This window comes from Ranitomeya variabilis, chromosome 8 (genome assembly GCF_051348905.1).
Source record: "Ranitomeya variabilis isolate aRanVar5 chromosome 8, aRanVar5.hap1, whole genome shotgun sequence".
Taxonomy (NCBI): domain Eukaryota; kingdom Metazoa; phylum Chordata; class Amphibia; order Anura; family Dendrobatidae; genus Ranitomeya; species Ranitomeya variabilis.
Genome location: NC_135239.1, coordinates 120,707,044 through 120,732,370, shown reverse-complemented (window position 1 = coordinate 120,732,370; position 25,327 = coordinate 120,707,044). Strand labels below are relative to the sequence as shown.

Below are 25,327 nucleotides of genomic sequence, written 5' to 3'. Positions count from 1 at the left end.
TGAGAGCTGTAATTTTTCTATATTTGAGTCCACAGAGTCATGTGAGATCTTGTTTTTTGCGGGACGAGTTGACGTTTTTATTGGTAACATTTTCGGACACGTGACATTTTTTGATCGCTTTTTATTCCGATTTTTGTGAGGCAGAGTGATCAAAAACCAGCTATTCATGAATTTCTTTTGGGGGAGGCGTTTATACCGTTCCGCGTTTGGTAAAATTGATAAAGCAGTTTTATTCGTCGGGTCAGTACGATTACAGCGATATCTCATTTATATCAATTTTTTTATGTTTTGGCGCTTTTATACGATAAAAACTATTTTATAGAAAAAATAATTATTTTGGTATCGCTTTATTCTCAGGACCATAACTTTTTTATTTTTTTGCTGATGATGCTGTGTGGCGGCTCGTTTTTTGCGGGACAAGATGACGTTTTCAGCGGTACCATGGTTATTTATATCAGTCTTTTTGATCGCGTGTTATTCCACTTTTTGGTCGGCGGTATGATAATAAAGCGTTGTTTTTTGCCTCTTTTTTTTTTTTTTTCCTTACGGTGTTTACTGAAGGGGTTAACTAGTGGGGCAGTTTTATAGGTTGGGTCGTTACGGACGCGGCGATACTAAATATGTGTACTTTTATGGTTTTTTTTTATTTTATTTAGCTAAAGAAATGTATTTATGGGAATAATATATATATATATTTTTTCTTTATTTAGGATATTTTTTTTATTTTTTTTTTTACACACATGTGGGGATTTTTTTTTTAACTTTTTTACTTTGTCCCGGGGGGGACATCACAGATCATTGATCTGGCAGTGTGCACAGCACTCTGCCAGATCTGCGATCTGCTGTGCAGGCTTACCAAGTGTCTGCTCTGAGCAGACACTCGGTAAGCCACCTCCCTCCCTGCAGGACCCGGATGCCGCGGCCATCTTGGATCCGGGACCTGCGGCGAGGAGGGAGGTAGGAGACCCTCGGAGCAACGCGATCACATCGCGTTGCTCCGGGGGTCTCAGGGAAGCCCGCAGGGAGCCCCCTCCCTGCGCGATGCTTCCCTATACCGCCGGTACACCGCGATCATGTTTGATCGCGGTGTGCCGGGGGTTAATGTGCCGGGGGCGGTCCGTGACCGCTCCTGGCACATAGTGCCGGATGTCAGCTGCGATATGCAGCTGACACCCGGCCGCGCTCCCCCCGTGAGCGCGGCCGATCGCGTATGACGTACTATCCCGTCGGTGGTCATACGGGCCCACCCCACCTCGACGGGATAGTACGTCAGATGTCAGAAAGGGGTTAATGATGCATGTTCATGTGCCAATTGACATGTTCACTGCACTGCATACCAAATTGACCATGATTTTGTGTGAACAGTAATCCTTGTTCAGTGCAGCCGGCAACAATTTTGTTGAATTCACACAATGCAAATTGCAAAAAAAAAAGTTTGCAAAACCTTGAACGAATTAACTCACCTCTATATGAAGTCTTAGGGTACTGTCTCACATTGGCACTTTGATCGCTACGACGGTACGATCCGTGACGTTCCAGCGATATCCATACGATATCGCTGTGTCTGACACGCAGCAGCGATCAGGGACCCTGCTGAGAATCGTACATCGTAGCAGATCGTTTGGAACTTTCTTTCGTTGCTGGATCTCCCGCTGTCATCGTTGGATCGGTGTGTGTGACACCGATCCAACGATGCGTTCGCTTGTAACCAGGGTAAACATCGGGTTACTAAGCGCAGGGCCGCGCTTAGTAACCCGATGTTTACCCTGGTTACCATCGTAAATGTAAAAAAAAAAAAAAAACAGTACATACTCACATTCCCGTGTCCGTCAGGTCCTTGCCGTCTGCTTCCCGCACTGACTGACTGCCGGCCGTAAAGTGAAAGCACAGCACAGCGGTGACGTCACCGCTGTGCTCTGCTTTCACTTTCCGGCCGGCACTCAGTCAGTGCGGGAAGCAGACGGCAAGGGACCTGACGGACACCGGAATGTGAGTATGTACTGTTTTTTTTTTTTTTGGTAACCAGGGTAAACATCGGGTTACTAAGCGCGGCCCTGCGCTTAGTAACCCGATGTTTACCCTGGTTACCCGGGGACTTCGGCATCGTTGGTCGCTGGAGAGCTGTCTGTGTGACAGCTCCCCAGCGACCACACAACGACTTACCAACGATCACGGCCAGGTCGTATCGCTGGTCGTGATCGTTGGTAAATCGTTTTGTGAGACAGTACCCTTAGCCACACTAAAAAACAAACAAACCCTAAAACTATTGATTTATCCTTCAGCGTAAATGCCATAAAAAAAAGCAAAAAACAAAACAAGTCGTGCAAGAATTATTATATTATTAATTTACAGTGCCTACAAGTAGTATTCAACCCCCTGCAGATTTAGCAGGTTTAATAAGATGCAAATAAGTTAGAGCCTTCAAACTTCAAACAAGAGCAGGATTTATTAACAGATGCATAAATCTTACAAACCAAAAAGTTTTGTTGCTCAGTTAAATTTTTATAAATTTTAAACATAAAAGTGTGGGTCAATTATTATTCAACCCCTAGGTTTAATATTTTGTGGAATAACCTTTGTTTGCAATTACAGCTAATAATCATCTTTCATAAGACCTGATCAGGCCGGCACAGGTCTCTGGAGTTATCTTGGCCCACTCCTCCATGCAGATCTTCTCCAATTTATCTAGGTTCTTTGGGTGTCTCATGTGGACTCTAATCTTGAGCTCCTTCCACAAGTTTTCAATTGGGTTAAGGTCAGGAGACTGACTAGGCCACTGCAACACCTTAATTTTTTGCCTCTTGGACCAGGCCTTGGTTTTCTTGGCTGTGTGCTTTGGGTCGTTGTCTTGTTGGAAGATGAAATGATGACCCATCTTAAGATCCTTGATGGAGGAGCGGAGGTTCTTGGCCAAAATCTCCAGGTAGGCCATGCTATCCATCTTCCCATGGATGCGGACCAGATGGCCAGGCCCCTTGGCTGAGAAACAGCCCCACAGCATGATGCTGCCACCACCATGCTTGACTGTAGGGATGGTATTCTTGGGGTCGTATGCAGTGACATCCAGTCTCCAAACGTCACGTGTGTGGTTGGCACCAAAGATCTCGATCTTGGTCTCATCAGACCAGAGAACCTTGAACCAGTCAGTCTCAGAGTCCTCCAAGTGATCATGAGCAAACTGTAGATGAGCCTTGACATGACGCTTTGAAAGTAAAGGTACCTTACGGGCTCGTCTGGAACGGAGACCATTGCGGTGGAGTACGTTACTTATGGTATTGACTGAAACCAATGTCCCCACTGCCATGAGATCTTCCCGTAGCTCCTTCCTTGTTGTCCTTGGGTTAGCCTTGACTCTTCGGACAAGCCTGGCCTCGGCACGGGAGGAAACTTTCAAAGGCTGTCCAGGCCGTGGAAGGCTAACAGTAATTCCATAAGCCTTCCACTTCCGGATGATGCTCCCAACAGTGGAGACAGGTAGGCCCAACTCCTTGGAAAGGGTTTTGTACCCCTTGCCAGCCTTGTGACCCTCCACGATCTTGTCTCTGATGGCCTTGGAATGCTCCTTTGTCTTTCCCATGTTGACCATGTTTGAGTGCTGTTCACAAGTTTGGGGAGGGTCTTAAATAGTCAGAAAAGGCTGGAAAAAGAGATAATTAATCCAAACATGTGAAGCTCATTGTTCTTTGTGCCTGAACTACTTCTTAATACTTTAGGGGAACCAAACAGAATTCTGGTGGGTTGAGGGGTTGAATAATAAATGACCCTCTGAAAAAACTTTTCTCAATTTAAAAAAAAAATAAACAAAGAAATAACATTCTTTTTTGCTGCAGTGCATTTCACACTTCCAGGCTGATCTACAGTCCAAATGTCACAATGCCAAGTTAATTCCAAATGTGTACACCTGCTAAATCTGCAGGGGGTTGAATACTACTTGTAGGCACTGTATATAGCACCATTAATTCCATGGTGCTGTACATGAGAAAGGGGTTACATACAGGGTTATAGATATCATTTACAGTAAACAGGTTTACAGTGACACACTGGTACAGAGGGGAGAGGACCCTGTCCTTGCGGACTTACATTCTATGGGATAGTGGGGAAGAGACAGAAGGTAGGGGTGAGGCAGCGGCGGCTCTGGCGGTGGTGAGGCAGCGGATTGGTTATTGTAGGCTGTAGGCTTTCCTGAAGAGATGCAGGTTCCGTCTGAAGGATCCCAGGGTGGTGGATAATTGGATGTGTTGAGGCATGGAATTCCAGAGGATGGGGGATATTCGGGAGAAATCTTGGAGGCGATTGTGTGAGGAATGAATAAGTGTGGAGGAGAGTAGGAGGTCTTGGGATGAACGAAGATTACTTGAGGGAAGATAGTGGGAGATTAGTTCAGAGATATAGGGAGGGGACAGGTTGTGGATGGCTTTGTAGATCAGTGTTAGTAGTTTGAACTGGATTCGTTGGGGGATTGGGAGCCAGTGGAGGGATTTGCAGAGGGGAGAAGCAGGGGAGTAGCGAGGTGGATTAGGCGGGCAGCAGAGTTGAGGACAGACTGGAGTGGTGCAAGAGAGTTAGCGGGGAGGCCACAGAGGAGGGTGTTGCAGTAATCAAGGCGGGAGATGATGAGAGCATGCACAAGAGATTTGGTAGATTGTGGGCTGAGGAAGGAACGGATTCTGGCAATATTTTTGAGTTGGAGGCGACAGGAGGTGGCAAGAGCTTGGACGTGAGGTTTGAAGGACAGGGCAGACTCAAGAGTTACCCCGAGGCAGCGGATTTCAGGAGCGGGAGAGAGCGTGATGCCGTTTACCATAATAGATTGGGTAGGGGGGATACGTGAGGTGGGGGAACTGTTAAAAGGTGGGGTGTTACTGTTAAAAATTACTGTTTGTTATTTCCACCTCACAACAAATAAAAAAAAAAAGTGCAGGGTCTCAGGAGGCAGGGTCGCTGCTGCAGGAAGCTGGCAGTGGTGGCAGGAGTGGGGCGATGCTGGGGACCCCAGGCTGGTAGGAGGGGATGTTCGGCGACGAGAGGCCTCCGAGGTTGAAGAAAATGTCGGAGTCCTCGCACTTCCCATTATCTCCTACTGTGGTGGACTTTGGCCACTGGCAGCACATGCGCAGATTAAGATCTCTGCTCCCAAGATTCTGCTGCAGCCTTGCATCGCAGAACACTCCCTCCTCCAAGCCAGGGGGTCCACAGTATCGCTCCAGTCCTGCCACCGCGAGATTCCTACAGCAGCAACCCTGCCTGCTAGGACCCCGTTCCACAGCAGCCATCCCCATTTGGAAGTTACATTCGGATTATAAGATTCACCCCCATTTTCAAATTTTTTGGAAAAAAGTGTGTTTTATAATCCGACAAACACGGTATTTTTCAGAATGGATGATATACTAAGAAGGCAGTAGGAGAGGAAAAGTGCACTATAACTGGAGGCAGATATGGAAACTGATTCACCTTGGAGAGTCTGAAGTGGTGTCTCCCTAAGCTCGACACGCGTTTCGCCGCTAGTTTCTTCTGGGGGCATCCCCAGACTCTCCAAGGTGAATGTTTCCCTATCTACCTCTGGACACTTAAATGGTCTATCTTTATATGTTTCCCCTTCTCACTGTTGGATACTAGCCTATACGCTACAGGGTTACACAAATTTACTATATTTTTTAGATGTACTGTGAGATTCGGATTTACTTGGTACATGTACCTTCTCTAACAGGATATCATCAGGGAGTGTGAGGAACGCTGTTTCAGGGCATTGAAATTCTAGCACTAGGCACTTTACTTCAAATGACAGATAAACTGTCTAACTAGACTTGTAGCTATTCCTACTGATTTTGCTATTGCCACACTTATATCTCCCCCCATTTTTTCCCTTCACCCCCCTTTTTCTGAGAATGGTATAGTTTTCATCTTGGTAACATATTCCTACAATTACAGGTCTCAATTTATTGGAGGTTTCTGGTGTCTACCCTGTGATGCACTGTTTTTTTACCTTTGTTCATGTACTTTGTTTTTAATATTAATTAAAAACGATATATTTTACCTAAATGAATCGCTTCATTCCCCTGGGTTTACTTATACTAGGGTTCTAGATTTCACATTGATGCAAAGTGCCATTGATTGATTATATTTGGACACCTTTGATAATTAAATCTTTTGTGAAAAGAAGACAGAGGTCTTGCCACTCCACCTTACGATTGTCCAATCGACCTTCAGTCTGGCAACTCTCCACCCCCGGCGTCAAGTATATACCCTAGCTCTACCAGAGACTAAGTAGAACCAAGAAAATGTAGCCGCAGGATTTATCCTTAAGTCCTCTTCTCCTGCCGGATTCTTTTTTGTGACAGAAGGATTGCTCCCTTCGTCCCTGTATTGACTATCGGGGCCTTAACAAAATCACCATTAAGAACATGTATTCCCTGCCTTTGGATTCTGAACTATTTGATTGATCTGTGTGGCAAAGATTTTCACTAAATTGGATGTATGAGGGACTTATTGCTTGATCGGGATCCACAAGGGTGACCAGTGGAAGACGGCGTTAAATACTAGTGATGGTCACTACAAGTATCTCGTCATGCCCTTTGGTCTGTGCAATGCACCCGCCCTGTTTCAGGAATTTGTTAAACAAAATCTTTTGGGACCTCCTCTGTTTATGCGGTTGTGTATTTGGACGACATCCTGATATTATCCCCTGATTTTCATACCTATAGAAAACATGTCCATCATGTTCTGCAGCATCTACGGGAGAACCACTGGTTTGCCAAGTTGTCCAAATGTGTCTTTGAAAGTTCCTCCTTGCTATTCCTTGGCTACATGGTTTCCAGCCAGGGCCTCAAAATGAATCCTGAGAAGTTTTCTGCTGTTTTCTCCTGGCCTCTTCCTCAAGGATTGCATGCCATTAAGTGGTTCATGGTTTTCCTCAACTTCTACAGGCAATTTATTCCTCACTTATTGTCCCTCATGGCACCCATCAAGCAGGGGGCTAATGCAAGTTCTGGTTTGAAATGGCCTAATCAGCACTTCCAAAACTTGAAAGAGGCCTTTGCGCAAGTTCTTGTGCTGCTCCACCCCAATCCTAACAAGTAATTTCTCCTGGAAGTGAATGCCTCCTCTGTGGGTGGTAGGGCAGTCCATCTGCAAAAAAAACGTATTCAGGGAAGTGTGTCACCTTAGGCTTTTTCCTCAAGCTGCTTTCTCTGGCAGATCAAAACTATAATATGGGGAATTGTGAACTTCTGGCCATTGAGATGGTGCCATCTACTGTAAGGTGCCAGCTGTACAGTAATTATATATATGAATCATATGAATTTTAAGCTTTCTGTAATTCACCCAACTGTTAAATCCTCTCATTAAGTCACGTGGGCACTCTTTGCTTGCTTCGACTTTAATATTCTTTTCCACAGGACGGAAATGCAACTCAAAGCAGATGACTTGTATTGATCCTTTGAGGTGTCTGATTCTGAGGAAGAATCACAACACATCATTAACCCGGCTAGGGATGTTGATTTGACTACTGTTCTTTTAAAAGACATTCCCTCCAGGCAAGACCTTTGTTCCTTTTGCTAGGAGAATGATGTCCTGGGGACACATTTCGAAGCAGGCCGGCCATGTGGGCATAGGCAATTCTACTGAGCTGATTGCTCGCCGCTTCTGCTGGCCTTTGTATCAAAACATGTTCGGGACTTTGTAACCTCCTGTTCTCTGTGCACCAGAAACAAGACTCACAAAAACTATTATAGAACCAAAAACACATGGGCTACTTGCACATTGAACAAGTCTGTAGGAACCTGTTCACACACCACCAAGAAACTTGAAGACACAAAAGAGCACAGTGAGGTCAAAAATACTCTGTTGTAAAAAAAATCACAGTAATAAGCGAGTGCTAGTCAAAAGATGGAAAAAACAGGGTATTTAGTCGATACGTTTTTTGCAAAAAAATGTATACTAAGCGCTCCACTGCTCTATATGGGTATACCTTGACGATTGGTGGAGCAGCTTAGTATACATTTTTTTGCAAAAAAACATAACTAAATACCCTGTTTTTTCCATCTTTTGACTAGCACTCGCTTATTACTGTGATTTTTTTTACAACAGATTATTTTTGACCTCACTGTGCTCTTTTGTGTCTTCAAGTTTCTTGGTGGTGTGTGAACAGGTTCCTACAGACTTGTTCAATGTGCAAGTAGTCCATGTGTTTTTGGTTCTATAATTGTTCTCCTGTTTCTACAAGACTGGGGAGTCCACCACTCCTTATGGGTCATTTGCATCAAAGCTGTTCCATCCAGCATGTCCACATGGATATTCCCTCTCTGAACCCTGCTTATACAGGTACTATACAGATGACCAGGTTTTTAAATACATCAGATAGGGATTATATACATTAGTTAGGACTGCTCTATATGGGTATACCTTGACGATTGGTGGAGCAGCTTAGTACACTTTTTTTGCAAAAAAAAGTATCAACTAAATACCCTGTTTTTTCCATCTTTTGACTAGCACTCGCTTATTACTGTGATTTTTTGTTTACAACAGAGTATTTTTGACTTCACTGTGCTCTTTTGTGTCTTCAAGACTCACAGAAACAAGCCTGACAACTCGTTGCCTTGGATTTCATCATGGACTTGCCCGTTTCTGAATGTTACATCATCATCTGGGTCATGGTGGACCGATTCTCCAAGATGGCTCACTTCATTTCCCTGGTCAATCTCCCCTTCGCTCCCAACAGTCCTATCAGGATGCATTTAGTCTCCATGGTCTTCCTCTCCACATTGGGTTGGTGTGTTCAGTTTCAGTGCATTTGCATTCGTAGTTATTAAGTTTAATGTTTTTCTTTTAGTATTAATACTGACTTTAGGTAAAACTAACCGTTACTACACAGTGTAGAGTACAGGAAATCTTCATTTTTATTACTCAAATTTAACTGTTTGGTTTCTTTCTCACACAGCAATGGCTGGTACTTCTAAACTCGTAATGGATTTTAGTATATACTGTTGCAATCCTTTTGAAGAAAATAAACAGCAGTACAAGACTGGAAGTTTGAGGAAAATTCTTCAATCAAAGCAGGTATGAAAATAGGTGACCGTTGCAGAAAGCAACTTGCAAAAGAGAAAATACTATACAGGCATAAAATTTGAAAGAACCTGGAATTTCAAACATGGATGTAGAGTTTATAAATCCTGATTTACCAATAAAGTATTTGAATAAATCACTTTCTAACAACGAAGATTCACCTATTGCAAAAAAAAAATGCATTTTCCAGGTTATTGCAAAAGAAAATTAGAAAATGCAACCAAAAGAAAAACTGACCCAAGAACTGGTAGGTGAAACCGTAGAAGATGAAGGAAAAAAACGAGACTGACCCAGGGATCATTCTGTAGCTTAAAGCAAACCTGTCCTATGACCAGTACATTTACACTTTTTTTTACTTCTTTTGTTACTTACAATTAAGTACTATACCTGTCCAGAAGTAGATTGTAATATTGTAACCTTGTTACACTGTTAATTGGAGAAACCTGTCTGCGTTTGAGTTCTCTAATTTTATTGCTTCCTTCCCCCTTCCCATGGTTAACAAGGGAGGAACGGGATGGGGATTATGTCTTTTAATAAATGTAAAAAATTAAATAAAAATATTTAAAAATAAAGCGAACCTGTCAGCTGTTTTGGCCAATATAAGATTGTGGCCACTACTTTTCAGGGCTTATCTACAGCATTCTATAATGCTGTAGACAGGTCCCTGATCCAACCTGAAAGACAAGAAAAATAAGTTTTATTATACTCACCCGGGGGGCGGTCCGGTCCAATGGGTGTCGCAGGTCTGGGTGCGGCGCCTTTCATCTTCTTGCGATGCCGCCCTCCTGCTTGCTTTACAGGCTCCCTGGCCTCTCGCTTATGGCGTACTGTTGAGGCACAGCACAGTACTGCAGTGCGCAGGTGCCAGGAAATGTCAGAGAGGCCCAGCGCCTGCGCAGTGCAGTACTTTACTTTGCCCTCAACAGGAAAGATAAGTACACCTGCGCAGGAACGCGATGCCGGGGAGCCTATGAAGCAAGCAGGAGGGCGGCATCGCAAGAAGATGGGAGGCGCTGGACACGGACCTGCGACACCCATTGGACCGGACCGCCCCCGGGTGAGTATAATAAAACTTATTTTTCTTATCTTTCAGGTCAGACTGGGGGCTTATCTACAGCATTATAGAATGCAGTAGATAAGCCCTGAAAAGCAGTGGCCGCATCTTATAGCAGCAAAATCTGCTGACAGGTTCCCTTTAAAGAAATATTTAAATTCACTCTCAGCCGAAGAGAACACTTTCATGATACTAATTACATTACCAAATAGTTGGACATGCAAAACAATAGAAAAGGAGTTTAACATTAGCAATAGAATGGCTAGAAAAACTAAATCTCTAGTTAGAGAAAAAGGTTTCATGTATTCTCACGATTCTAAGCCAGGCAAAGAATTAAATAAATCTATAGAGGATAAAGTGAAATTCTTATAATAGTGATGAAGTGAGCCCAGTTATGCCTGTCAGGAACGATATTGTGTCTATGCCAGTTAACAGTAAGTAAACTCATGTCCATAAGAGGCTGGTTCTTGCCAATATGAAAGAGTACACAACTATAAAGTATACAACTTCTACATAAATAGGATTTTCAAAATTTGCAACCTAAGAATTGTGTCCTGGCTGGCGGTAGTGTCACACACTCAGTAGGAGTATGTACAGCACACCAGAACACTAAGCTTGAATGAAGGAGGTAAGCTGAAAGATATTCAGTTTAGTGAGTCCAACCTTGGTGATTACAAAGTACGGTATGTCTGTCTCAAATAATATGCCAGAAAACAGTTCAAGCTGTTACCTAAATATTTTCAAAAAAATGTGCTCCAGTAATGGCTCTCAAAGAAAAAATATTCTAAACAATGGATATCCATTGACATATGTACTTTTGACACTGTCTCTAAAAGAACAGAAGACTTTGCTGAATGTTTTTGTGAGCAGTCCTTAACTCCTTCACTCCGAAGCCTATTTTCACCTTCCTGACCAAGGCCAATTTTTACTATTGTGCCCACTGTCACTTTAGGAGGTCATAACTCTAGACCGCTTCAATGGATACCGGTGATTCTGACACCATTTTCTCGTGACATATTGTACTTCATGATAGTGGTATAATTTCTCTGATATGACTTGGGTTTATTTGTGAAAAGAAATGGAAATTTGGCGAACATAAAAATAAACATTTACTTTTCTTTCACAAAAAATTTCCTTTAGACCTACTTTTTTTTTTTTTTACTTTTGCAAGGGTAACAGGAGAAAATGGACCATACCATTTGTTGTGCAATTTCTCCTGAGCATGCAGATACCCCATATGTGGTGGAAATCTACTGTTTGGGCGCACAGCAGGGTTCGGAAGGGAAGGAGCACCATTTGACTCTTTGTAATGTAAAATTTGCTGGAATAATTAGCGGATGCCATGTCACGTTTGGAGAACCCCTGATGTGCTTAAACAGTCAAAACCCCCAAAAAGTTACACCAATTTAGAAACAAGACCCCTTAGGGAACTTATCTAGATGTGCATTGAGCACCTTGACCCCGCAGGTGCTTCACAAAAGTTAATAACGTAGAGCCACGAAAATAAAAAATAAAATCACATTTTTCCCAGATAAATCTTTTTAAGCTCTAAATTTTGCATTTTCATAAGGGTAACAGGAGAAATTGCACAACAAATTTTATGGAGCAAATTTTCCTGAGTACACCGATACCCAATATGTGGAAGAAAACAACTGTTTAGGTGCACGGCAGGGCTTGGAAGGAACCATTTTTTTCAGAAAAGTTCCCAGGCTCGAGTTCATATGAGTTCATCCAGCAGAGGGCGCATCACCGCAGCTCGAGGTAACTACAGGATATTCCCCTGCATTCCATTCATTCACAAAGTTTTACAGACCGGAGCACAGCCGCATTAGCAGAGCTCCTGGGTGTAAAATGTTTTAACCCCTTCAGATGGATTTACAACGTGGGACAAGACTGAATGACGGAAGGTATGGAATATTGTTGTTTGTTTTGTTTACATTTATTTCAGGTGACAAGGTCTTCAGGTGGATTGAGAGTTTAATAAAATATTAAAACACCCTGTGTCTTTATTTCATTAAAATACTTTTGAATAATGTGTGTGTGTGTTTTATTAACCATTTCATACTATTGGATTAATAATGGATAGGCAGGGCCGGCATCAGCACCCGGCGCACCCGGGCAAGTGCCGGGGCCCTGACGAGACGGGGGGCCCACTCACGCTGTCTGGGATACATCTGGCCGCTTGCTCGCTGTTTTTTCTGCCGCCGGCCTTTTAAATCTGCGGGCACGGCGGTTTTACAAGTGCGGGCAGCGGGAGCTGGCATCTCAGTCAGTGCACGCAAGCACATAGGGGTTAAGAACGCAGCGTGACCTTTGTGGGCGGAGAGAGCACATTCTCCTGCTCTGCTCTCCCGCCCCTGGCTGCAGCGCTGAACATATAAGGCAGATTCCAGAGGAGCTTCCTACCCATGCGCGCCTGAGTGAGTGCAATATCGCTGTATTCTGACTGTCTGGGTGAGCTGGGGTGGCCCTGGGCTGGGTGGCTGCAGCTGAGCTGCTGAAGTATATTATATACTTCAGCAGCCGCCCAGCCCAGGCCCCCAGCACCTGTCCTGAATATGTATATACTGTATCTATACAGCACAGGTGCTGGGGGCTGGGTGGCTGTTGAAGTATATACAGGTGCTGGGGGCCTGGGCTGGGCGGCTGTTGAAGTATATACAGGTGCTGGGGGCCTGGACGGCTGCTGACATATATACAGGTGCTGGGGGCCTGGGCTGGGCGGCTTCTGACATATATACAGGTGCTGGGGGCCTGGGCTGGGCGGCTGCTGACATATATACAGGTGCTGGGAGCCTGGGTGGCTGCTGACGTATATACACTGCACAGTGCAACTCCTCCTGTATATATACACTGCACAGTACCACTACGGACGTTTCGGGTGATGCAATGCAAGGCTCGTGCATCGCTCTCGCATAATTGGCATATAAGGGGTTGACTTATATAAAACCCCTCTGCTGTATGGTATTGTAGAATTTACAATAGCTATCACTCATGTAAGAAGGCCCTCAAAAACCCGGGGCCCTCAAAAACCTGGAGCCGGCCCTATGGATAGGTGTCATAATTGACGCCTCTCCATTATTAACCTGGCTTAATGTCACCTTAGAATAGCAAGGTGACATTAACCCTTCATTACCCCATATCCCACCGCTACACGGGAGTGGGAAGAGAGAGGCTATGTCCCAGTATTGGCGCATCTTCCAGATGTGACTTTTCTGGGGTGGCTGGGGACAGATGTTTTTAGCCAGGGGGGGCCTATAACCATGGTACCTCTCTAGGCTATTAATATCTGCCCTGTCACTGTCTTTCCCACTCAAGCGGAGAAAATTGCGCGGGAGCCCACGCCAATCTTTTCCGGGATTTAACCCTTTAATTTAATAGCTAGAGCTTCAAAATTTTACACACACACATTTGTTACATTAGTAAAGAGGAGTATGTAATAAAAAAAGGGATATGAGATGGTTTACTGTAAGTAAACCATGTCTCATATACTGTGGGGTTTGTGAAGGAGAGAGCAAAAGCCGGCAATTGAATTACCGGCTTTTCTGCTATCTAGTGCTGAATTAAATATAAATATAAGTGTCTCATTGACATATATATATATATATATATATATATATATATATATATATATATATATATATATATATATATATATATATATATATATATATATATATATATATATATATATATATATATACCTATTCCATTTGTACACATTTATTATACCTATTCTATTGAGTCAGTGTGATTTCACTGTACACCGCACTGAATTGCCAGCTTTTCTAGAGAACACCGATGCGTATTTCTCACAAGTCACACGCATGGTCCGTGTGTAATCCGTAATTTTCTCGCCCCCATAGACTTTCATTGGCGTTTTTTTGCGCAATACGCTGACAAACGCAGCATACTGCGATTTTCTACGGCCGTACAAGACCGTGTAATACGGATCCGTAAAATACGGCAGATAGGAGCAGGGCCATAGAGAATCATGGTACCGTATGCAATCCGTATTTTCTGCACCTCTCATACGTCCGTAAAACACGCTAGTGTGACGACGGCCTCACCGGCATCTCTGCAGACGGTACTCACAATGTCCTAAGGCAATACTTTATCACACTTCATTTGATGTGTATGTATCTCTTTCACTTCAGGGGCTTGTTTGTTCGCAAAAACTGTTTTCTTTCATCTATGACCAGTTGGCAATGGTGATTTACTCTTAGAGCTATAGTTACTATATACCCATGCTCATCTGGCTTTAGGCTTTATACTAGGATTAGCTCTTAATATATTTTATAATTGTCAAATGGTCAAATTTAGCGAACCAATATATACTCTGTCTATATTCTCTGTGCCTGATGTCGTTGTGCCACATGTGCTTTTCTGTCTGGTGTATTACCGGTTTTTGTAATAATTTCCATCTAAACACTTTGAGTTTGACAAGAAGATCTATCTACAGGAGACTGGCACAGCAATGGGAAGTAAAATGGCCCCACAGTATGCAAATCTTTTCATGGCCAAGCTTGAAAGCGACTTTTTGTCCTCATGTCCCATCAGGCCTCTGGTGTACTACCGCTACATTGATGACATTTTAATCATCTGGACGGAGTCTGAACCACAGCTAAAGACGTTCCATGAACAGTTTAATCAATTTCATCCCACCATCAACTTGACACTCAACTACTCCTGCACTGAAATTAACTTTCTGGACACCATCATTAAGCTGCAGAACAATAAAATAGAGACATCCCTGTATCAGAAGCCAATTGACCGTCCAACATACCTTAAATGGGACAGTTTCCATCCAAAACACATATAAAACTCCATTGTCTACAGCCAAGCCATCAGATACAATCGTATATGTTCCAACCCAATGGATAGAGATGAACACCTTGGTCGCCTCAGAAAGACCTTTTTGAATCAGGGCTACCATCCAAGAACAATTGAAAATCAGATCACAAGAGCCACCAGAATATCAAGGAATCACCTGCTACATTACAAAACTAAAGAAGAAAATAACCGGGTACCTCTAGTAGTTACCTACAATCCAAATCTGGAGGCACTAAGGGGAGCTGCACGGAAATTACAACCTTTACTGCAAAAAGATGCCCGACTACAAGCAATTTTTCCAGACCCCCCACTACTGTGTTTTAGGCAGCCCCAAATCTAAGAAGCATCATTGTCAAGAGCTCCCTGTCCTCTCCAACAGCTGCAGGTACCTTTCCTTGCAACCAGAAAAAATGTAAAACCTGTCCATTTATAATGACCACGGACAAGATAAAGATCCCCAATTCACATCAGGACTACAAGATACCAGGTACTTTCAGCTGCGTCACTTCTAAAGTGGTGTACCTAATCATTTGTACTAAATGTCCAACTGGGGGTCTGTATGTGGGGGAGACAGGGCAGAAACTGAGAACGAGGATGAACTCTCATCGCCATACAATAAGAGAAAAAAGAATGGATATACTTGTGGCAATACATTTCTGTCTCCCAAATCATAACATTATGGACATGAAATTACTTGTATTAAAGGGTAACTTCAAATCGCAGAAAGACAGGAGAGTCTGGGAATATAAACTGATGATGACCTTTGACACTCTAAATGCAGGAATGAATGTGTCACACGGATTTATGTCTTTTTACATCAACTAATGAACTTGCCCATCAGACCATGTGGGGTCATCACAACAGAACCAGACCCTAATCACAGGACAATAAAACAATCCTTATCTAAGAATTGGCCCAATATTTATGGACGTAACTGTTTATCACCCATGGTAATTCTGCTTCATGTCACCTGGCTTATCCATGGTTTTTTCCCCTCTCCCTTTTTTTTTTTTTTTTTTTCTATACTATGTTGTGCATAAATATGTGATTCTTCAGAATTTGTTTTAGTCTTTGCCTGATGAAGAGACGTATGTAGTCTCGAAAGCTTGCAATTTGTTACCATTTTTTCAGTTAGCCATTAAAAGGTATCAACCACCGAGGACTCTCAATTCTAAATATTTTTCTATCTACTGGCTAACACGGTACCAAGATATATTTCTTTCCTGCATCTAAACACTGGCATCTTTAGCTGCTATTTTATCACCTGTGTACCCTTGTATTTTTGTCTGCCATTTAATATGTGCAATAAAATTTATACAATTTTTTCATGATAAAAACCCTTTAGGGTAGGTGCACACGTCAGGATTTCTTGCAGAAATTTCCTGACAAAAACCGGACATTTCTGCCAGAAATCCGCATGCGTTTTTTTCGCTTTGTTTCACGTTTTTTTTTAACGTTTTTTCCCAATGCATAGAATAGCGGGAAAAATGCGAAAAATCAGCAAAATTAATGAACATGTTCATTTTTTTACCGCAATGCTTTTTTTCGCGGAAAAAAACGCATCATGTGCACAAAAATTGCGGAATGCATTCTAAATGATAGGATGCATATGTTTGCGTTTTTTATGCGTTTTCATAGCGTTTTTATTGCGAAAAAACGCAAAAATTCCTGAACATGTGCACATACCCTTATTCTTTATTTGGATCTTTAATGTATACGTCATATCATAGCATGGTCTGATGATTCTTTTGGGATAATTTTCATCTCTAGGTCCTTTTTTGGTATTATGTTTTAGGCCTAAGGGGTGAGTCTCGTTCAGCCACAGTGACACTTTATAGGTTTACATACTCATAATATGTTCACGGGCAACATTAGTTTTTGATCCAAGTCATGGCTCAAAATTACTCAAACAAGTCCATGGCTTCGTAAAAATCATGGACAGCACATGGATGGTATACGTGTATCATCCCTGTGCGGTCAACAATTAACATTGCAATGTTCTGTAGAAGTTTTGCAATTTTTTTTTTTTCATACGTGAACCTCACAAATGGTAAAATTTGACAAAATGAAACTCAAAAAACACTGACTAATGGTCCGTCTTTATGTACGACAAAAATCATGGACGCTTAAATGAGGCCTTATAGACAAAGTTGATAAAAATTTAGAATAAAAAAACTATTTACTTTTGCATCCGTGCCTCTATCACAGGCTTAACAACAGCAATCCATTCATCATGACTGCACGGACCTGCAAGAAAACAAAAATTCTATTACGGTACATTGTCAGGTAAAGGATTGGAATAACATATTGCAGAACATGAAATATGGGTTAACCTTGTTCACACATACAGTCATGGCCGAAAGTGTTGGCACCTTTGAAATTATGCTTTGTTACACGCATATTTCTTTCCTGTGTGTATTGGAACACACACAAAAAAAAAAAGAAAAAAAAGAAAAAAGGCAAATTGCATAGAATTTCACCCAAAACCCCCAAAATGGGCCAGACAAAGTGGTTGGCACCCTCAACTTAAAATTTGGTTGCACACCCTTTGGAATAAACAACTGTAATCACTTCCTATAACCATCAACAAGCTTCTTACACTAGAATTTTGGACCACTTTTCTGGTACACATAGCTGCGCTGATGCTCTGCCATGTATCGCACAATCGAACAGACAATCGCAGTTTCAAGTTCCCTAAGGAAACTATTCATTACAGTAAAAAGTTTAAAAAAATAAATAAAAAAACAAAACAATAAAAACAAACAAAATAATAAATCACCCCATTAAAAACAAAAGCTACACATTTGGTATCGATGAGATAGAAAAAATTGAACAAAATATAAAACAATGTAATCAGATGGGTAAACGGCGTAATAAAGACTCAAAATGCCTGAATTAGGGTTTTTTGGCCATCTTAACACAGCAATAAAGGCAATCAAAACATTGTATCTACCCCAAAATGGTAACCCCTTCAGCCCCCCAAGCCTGTTTTTATCTTCATGACCAGGCCAAAATTTAACAATTCTGACCAGTGTCACTTTATGCGGCAATAACTCTGGAACGTTTCAACGGATCCCACTGATTCGGAGACTGTTTTTTTCATGACATATTGTACATCATGATAACGGTAAAGTTTGTTTGATATAACTTGTGTTTATTTGTGAAACAAATAAAGAAAATTCGGAAAATGTTCCAACTTTTTATTTTTATGCCCTTAAACCAGAGGCTCATATCACACAAAATAGTTAACATTTCCCATATGTCTACTTTACATCAGCACAATCTTTGAACCATCATTTTCTTTGTTATAGTAAGAAGGGCTAAAAGTTGACCAGTGATTTCTCATCTTTCCAACAAAGTTTACAAAATCAATTTTTTTTAATTTTAGGGACATCACATGTGAAGTCACTTCGAAGGGTCTTTATGATAAAAGATACTCAAAAGTGGCACCATTTTAAAACCACATTCAAGAAGTTTATTAACCCTTCAGGTGCTGCACAGGAATTAAAGCAATGTGGAAAGAAAAAAAAAATCAGGGTATGTATGCAGGGTATGTATGAGACAGAGACCTCCATCTTTCAGAATAGAGGCCACATAAGCTACGCATAGACTCTGGGGGGCCAGATGATATATTGGACCTTGATTTAGAAGGTCGTGGTTTGGAGCATTGATAAGAGGAACCTCTGCTTTTAGAATGTTCAATGCTGCAAACCAGCTCCTCTTTGGCACAGAGGTGCAATCAGAATAGTTTTTTCTCAGTTCTGATTTTTTGCAATGTCCTTGGTATCAAGGGAATCTGAGAAAATGCATAGGGTAGCCTGAACTTCAAAGGGTGGGCAAATGCATCTACTTTGACGAAGCATCATTTGGATTTAATTAGCAGAAAATATCTACTTTTGCATTCAGCTGACTCGCAAACAAGTCAGTGTCTGGATGACCCCATTTCTTGGTTATCATTTGAAACAATTTTGTATTGAGGCTCCATTCTCTCGGATTTATAATCTATTCTTCTTAAGAAGTCTGCTTGAATATTGTCGGATCCTTTTTTTTTTTTTTTTTTTTTTAGGTGTAGGGCCGACAAGAACAGGAGGTGATGTTCTACCCACCTAAAAATCCATGCAGAGATCTCTCGCAGGTTCCCGTACTTCATGCTCCCTTGAAGTCGTAAGTGAGACACTAGTCATATTGTCGGGATACATTTTGTCTTGGGTTCCCTAAAGTAAAGATTTTGCTGATCTGAGTGCTTTTTCCACAGCTCTTAATTCTCTGTAGTTTGAGGGCTGCCTATCCATGTCATTCGGCAAGACATCTTGGAAGGAGATATAACTGCTCCCGAACCCCTCTTGCTGGCATCCCTTGTTACTGATAAAAGGTGATACTGAACCAAGGATGCTCCTTTCGCCACATTCTCTGGGTTGAGCCACCAGACGAGCAATGCTTTCACATGATAAGGTAAGCAAATTCTTTTGCAGAGTGAGCCTGGAGTTCTGTCCCAGAGAGAAAGAATGAAGCTCTGTAGGTCTCTTGCATGAGCCGGACCCTAGGGAACTTCTTATATTCATGCTGTCATAGATCACAAGACAAACATCGCAAATCTTCTAGATACTGTTTGATTGTTTCTTAAGAATTCGAATTTTGGATCTTATATGCAGCCGTTTGGGTACCAGAAGAGAGTAGATTTGAGCCTCAGTCATTCCATGTCAAGTGAACCAATGATTTTTACCACTATATTTTTAATTCTTTTGAGATTTTGTTATTTGGTAATAGTGTGTCAGAGAATGCAAAATGCGAAGAAAAAAAAATTCTAGAATTTTTTTTTTTATTTTTTATTGATTTTCAAAGTTCGGAAAAAGTGCGAATTTCGGTGTTGCCTGCCTTTACATTTCTCCCCATAACTCAGGCTAGAAAAGAGATAGAGAAACAAAATAAACACCATTCTACTCAGAACAGTACAGGCTTTCACCAGATATGTCACAAGGGTATCTTTGATAATAATTTACGTATGCGAATGCAGGCACAAAACTTTAAAACGCATTTCCGAAAAAAACGTTTAATTTAAAAATTTCAAAAACTGCACATGTCCCTGCTATGCTCCTATTCACATCTGTACCAAAATACAAGATGGGATCATTATGGGATCATATTTTAAAAAATAAAACTATTACATTGTCAGTTCAAAAATCTTGATTTCAGATCTGTTCAGCCTGTGGTCTAACAGTGTGGGGTCTATATTTACCAAATAATCCATGATTGCTAGATATTACTGTATTATTTTATTATGTTACCACATAGAAGCAGGAGAGGACAGAGGAGAAAGCTTTGTTAGGGATGAGAATGACCAGGGGTAGACGGTGACTGCAGAGCAGATGACAGGCCGGCAGCTCGGGCCTCCACAGACCGTATCCACACCAAATCTTATCACCCAGGCAACTCCTCAAATGGAGGGAGAAAAATATTCTTAACATCCAGTTCATGTATTGTACAAACCAGGACTACGAAGAGGAGGAGAGTTTGTTATATTGGTTACAGGAAGCAGAACCCATCACAGGGGACTCAGCAATACCGGACTGTCATCCCATGTAGTGGAAATAAAGACAGTGACGTCCATGACGTGGTAGAAGGCGGCACAAGATCGGCAATGGATGACAACTGGCTATGTGACCTGTGAATATGATCGGCGCTGGTGGCTACTGGACTCTCCAAAGATTGTGAAAATGAAGACGTAGAAGTGACTTTTCTGCACCTTCCGGTCCAGCGCCGTCCTTTGTGTATCCAAGAAAATCAGACATTCTAAAAGTGAACAAAAATCAGATATAACTCAGGTGGAGCCGAACACCATGACAGCCGCACATGCTTTGACACAAAAGGAAACGGCCATTGCTAGGGAGCGCTTATGGGCAAGATGACATTTCATCCACTAGAAGGGACACATGATAGAAGGCCAGTGTAAAAACCTACTATTAATTGTTTGATTAGTTCATATTTTATAGTACGAGGATTTAACTACTGGACTATTCTTCTTAAACACTTCAGAAATGACGTTTAGTGATATAGTAGAAAAAAAATTGTTCCATGTATAAATAGGTGGTAGAAATATTGGTTCTTTGAATCTTGTTTTTAACATATAATTAGGACGAGACTGTATTTAGAAAATCACACTTGAGGATGTGATCACCTTTTATCTTTTGGCTTGTTCAATGAATTCAGGTTGAAAATGCTGAGCAAGTTGTTATGATGATTAAGATGTATTTATTCTGGCACTTTGGTATTTGTTTTTTGTGTTTCTTTATTGTTACATATAAATGTTCAATGCAGTAAGTTGTAATTTGAAAAGAAAAAGGGAAGAAACTCACACAAACATAAAATCAGATGATTCAAGGCTTAAAAAAAAAATACAAATGTGATAGATCCCAAGTTGAATCCCTGTACAAATATAAACAAGGACACAAGTAACACACATGCATGTTTTCACAATTTTAAAACATACGTTTTTTTCAGAATTGCGCATCAAAATTTTTAATTTGATTTCTCCAAAACAAAATATAAAGAAACATAGTCTTGTGACATATCAAATGAAAGCCAGTACCGTTCTGAGAAAAATGATGCCTCTCCCACCTCTATATCTTAATTCTAGCCCGAGATATGATAAAAAATGTAAAGCCATACCAGGCCAAAATCCATGCTTTTTCAAAACTTTAAAAATCTGTAAAAAATTAACTGATGAAGAAAAAAAATTTAAACTTTTAATTTGTAATTAACTAAAGTTGTACTTCATAAAAACAAAAAATAAAAAAGATCTAAAGACGTAAGGTAAAAAAAATATTCATATTTGGATCACTTGATATGGAATGACCCGCCTGAGAATTTAACCCCTCTCTGACATCCAATGTACTACCCCGTCAATGTGACCTAGGCCTGTCTGACCATGGACGGGATAGTACATCATCGCCATTGGCTGCGCACTCAGAGGGTGCGTGGCCGATCGCCTCCAAGTGTCAGCTGATTCTCACAGCTGACACCCGGCACTAGGTGCCAGTAGCGGTCACAGATCGCTCCCAGCACTTTAACCCCTGAAATAGTGCGATCGAACACAATGCAGCATTTCGGAAGCTGGTGCAGAGGCCGACAGCCTCTCTGCCATTGTATCTGAGAGCCCGCAGCGTGCCGCGAGGACCTGATCGCTCCCATGGTAACCCAATGTCATCATGACGACATCCGGGTCACCAGAGCCAAGAAACTTTGTCATGCGCAGTGCATGATCAGGTAGTCTCTCAGTGTCAGTGCACTAAATGTAGGGCTGACCGCTTCTATAGCATGCAGATGCTGCTTCATCTGCATGCTATAGCAGCGATCAGCCTGCATAAAATGATTGTCCCATAGCAGGACAAAGTAAAAAAGTAAAAAAATTTTTTTAAATAATTGTAAAAAAATATATATATATACATATATATATATATATATATATATATATATATATATATATATATATATATATATATATATATATATATATAAAAAATCAATATATTCGTTCACTAAATATTTGACTGAAAAAAAAATAAATAAAACTACACATTTGATATCGCTACGTCCGTAATGATCCAACCTAAAAAACTGCCCCACTATTTAACCCCTTTAGAGAACACCATTAAAAAAAAAAAAAAAAAAAAAAAGGCGAAAAACAATACTTTATCATACCGCCAAACAAAAAGTAGAATAACACGTGATCAAAAAGATGGATATAAATAAACATGGAACCGCTGAAAAAGTAATGTTGTCCAGCAAAAAACAAGCCTGCGAAAATAAAGACACAGCCAGAAGACTTTATTCTGGCTGTGTCTTTATTTTACATTACAACTATAGGATTAGTAATGGATAGGTGTCCTATAGACGCTTCTGCATTACTAAGGTGTGGGCTTGATTTCACCGCAAAACGATTGCCCCACTTGCCACTGCTACAGGGCAAGTGGGAGGAACCGGGCAAAGAGCCAGAATTGGCGCATCTAATAGATGTGCTTTCTCTGGGCATCTGCGGGCTGCTATTTTTAGACTTGGGGGATGTCAATATCCATGGCTCCTTACCAGCCTGAGAATACCAGCCCTCAGCTGTGAGTAGGGTTGAGCGAAACGGATCGGTCAATGTCATAAGTCGCCGACTTTCGGCAAAGTCGGGTTTCGTGAAACCCGAGCCGATCCCAGTGTGGGATCGGCCATGCGGTCGGCGATGTTCGCGCCAAAGTCGCGTTTCGTATGACGCTTTAACCGCCATTTTTTCAGCCAATGAACGAGTGTGGGCAGCGTGATGACATAGTTCTCGTCTTGTTTAATGCAGCGTCACAGGGGGTGGGGGTATAAACGCCATCTTACCGTTTTGGAGAGAGAGAGAGAGAGAGAGAGAGAGAGAGAGAGAGAGAGAGAGAGAGAGAGAGAGAGAGAGAGGGAGAGAGGGAGAGAGGGAGAGAGGGAGAGAGGGAGAGAGGGAGAGAGGGAGAGAGGGAGAGAGGGAGAGAGGGAGAGAGGGAGAGAGGGAGAGAGGGAGAGAGGGAGAGAGAGACAGAAAAAAAAATAAAAAAATCCACATTGACTTGCATTGGGTTTCGTGTTTCGGTCGGCCCCCCGACTTTTCACAATAATCGGCCGATTTCACACGATCCGACTTTTGAGAAAGTCGGGTTTCACGAAACCCGACTCGATCCTAAAAAAGTAAAAGTTGCTCAACCCTAGCTGTGAGCTTTAGCAAGGCTGGTTGTCAAAAATGGGGGGGGACCCCACACAGTTTTTTGAAATTATTTAAATAATTTAATAAAATGACATGGGGACCCTTCTATTTTTGATATCCAACCTTGTTGAAGCCCACAGCTGAGGGTTCAGTTTTGTCTGTCTGGTTATCAAAAATACGCGGGAACCCACGCCACTTTTTTTTTTAAATTACCGTATCCATTTACAGCGCAGGAGCGTCAGATGAATACTTCCATCCACCGCTCCAGCTGTGACTCTTATTAGCAGCAGCGGGGGTAGGCTGATGAGAGTAATAGTCTTATCAGCCGCCGCCTGTTGTCTCTTTTATTACTTATTAACTGTAACTCATCATTCTCCCCTGCACGCGCCGATCGCCAGCAGAGCAGGGAAGAATGAAGAGAACAGTGTTCAGCACCCGGCGCCGGGGAACAGCGCTTACTGTAACGCTTCTTCTCCGGTGCCGATGCGTGTCACATGGATGACATCCATGTGTGCAAGGCTATTTTCACACTAGCGTTTTTAGCAATCCGTCGTTTTGGACAAAAAAAACGGATCCTGCAAATGTGCCCACAGGATACGTTTTTTGCCCATAGACTTGTATTAGTGACGGATCGAGACGGATGGCCACACGTCACGTCCATCGTACAACAGATCCGTCGTGTTTTGGAGGACCGTCGGCACAAAAAAACGTTCAAGTGAACGGTTTTTTGTCCATCGCGTCCGCTATTTTCTACCGCGCATGCGCGGCCGAAACTCTGCCCCCTTCCTCCCCGGACTTCAGAATGGGCTGCGGATGCATTGAAAAACTGCATCTGCTGCCCACGTCGTGCACAAATTTCACAACATGCGTCGGTAAGTCGGCCCGACGCATATCGACGGACCCAAACCGACGCAAGTGTGAAAGAGGCCTTATGTGCATGCACGTGTGCGGGACATTTTATGGCCTGTGCTCACATTAAAAAATGGACATGTCAGCGTGTTTTGCCCACGGACACACGGTCTGTGGAAACACACGGTCCGTGGAAACACACTGACAAGTATACAGACCCATTCACTTGAATAGGCAAATAGCGCTCAGTTCCTCCGCATGTCTAAGTATCACTGTACAGCCACATATGGGGTACTGCCACGTTCAGTAGAAATTGTCGGACAAATTTTATTGTCATTTTTACCACTTCTTGTGTGAAAATGTAAAATCTTTGGCGAAAACAAAATTTGGTGGTAAAAATGCAGTTACCGTATATACTCGGGTATAAGCCAACCCGAGTATAAGCCGACCCCCTAATTTTGCCACAAAAAACTGGGAAACCTTAATGACTCGAGTTTAAGCCTAGGGTGGAAAATGCAGCAGCTACCGGTAAATTTCAAAAATAAAAATAGGTACCAATAAAAGTAAAATTAATTGAGACATCAGTAGGTTAAGTGTTTTTGAATATCCATATTGAATCAGGAGCCCAATATAATGCTCAATACAGTTCATGATGGGCCCCATAAGACGCTCCATATTAAAATATGCCCCATATAATGCTGCACAAAAGTTAATAATGGCCCCATAAGATGCTCCATAGACACATTTGCCCCATACAGTACTGCATAAAGGTTAATAAGGGCCCCATAAGATGCTCCAGAGATATTTGCCCA

General features: G+C 42.0%; 1 protein-coding gene across 3 annotated transcripts in view; it reads right to left on the bottom strand.

Moving 5' to 3' along the window:
* The window catches only part of UCHL5 (ubiquitin C-terminal hydrolase L5), a 329,337-nt gene that overhangs the window by 115,329 nt on the left and 188,681 nt on the right, over positions 1-25,327 (bottom strand). For all 3 annotated transcript variants that reach the window (XM_077278008.1, XM_077278006.1, XM_077278009.1), the window contains one exon: positions 17,131-17,194. In XM_077278008.1, the coding sequence (XP_077134123.1) occupies positions 17,131-17,194 (64 nt within the window). The remainder of the gene's footprint in view (positions 1-17,130; positions 17,195-25,327) is intronic.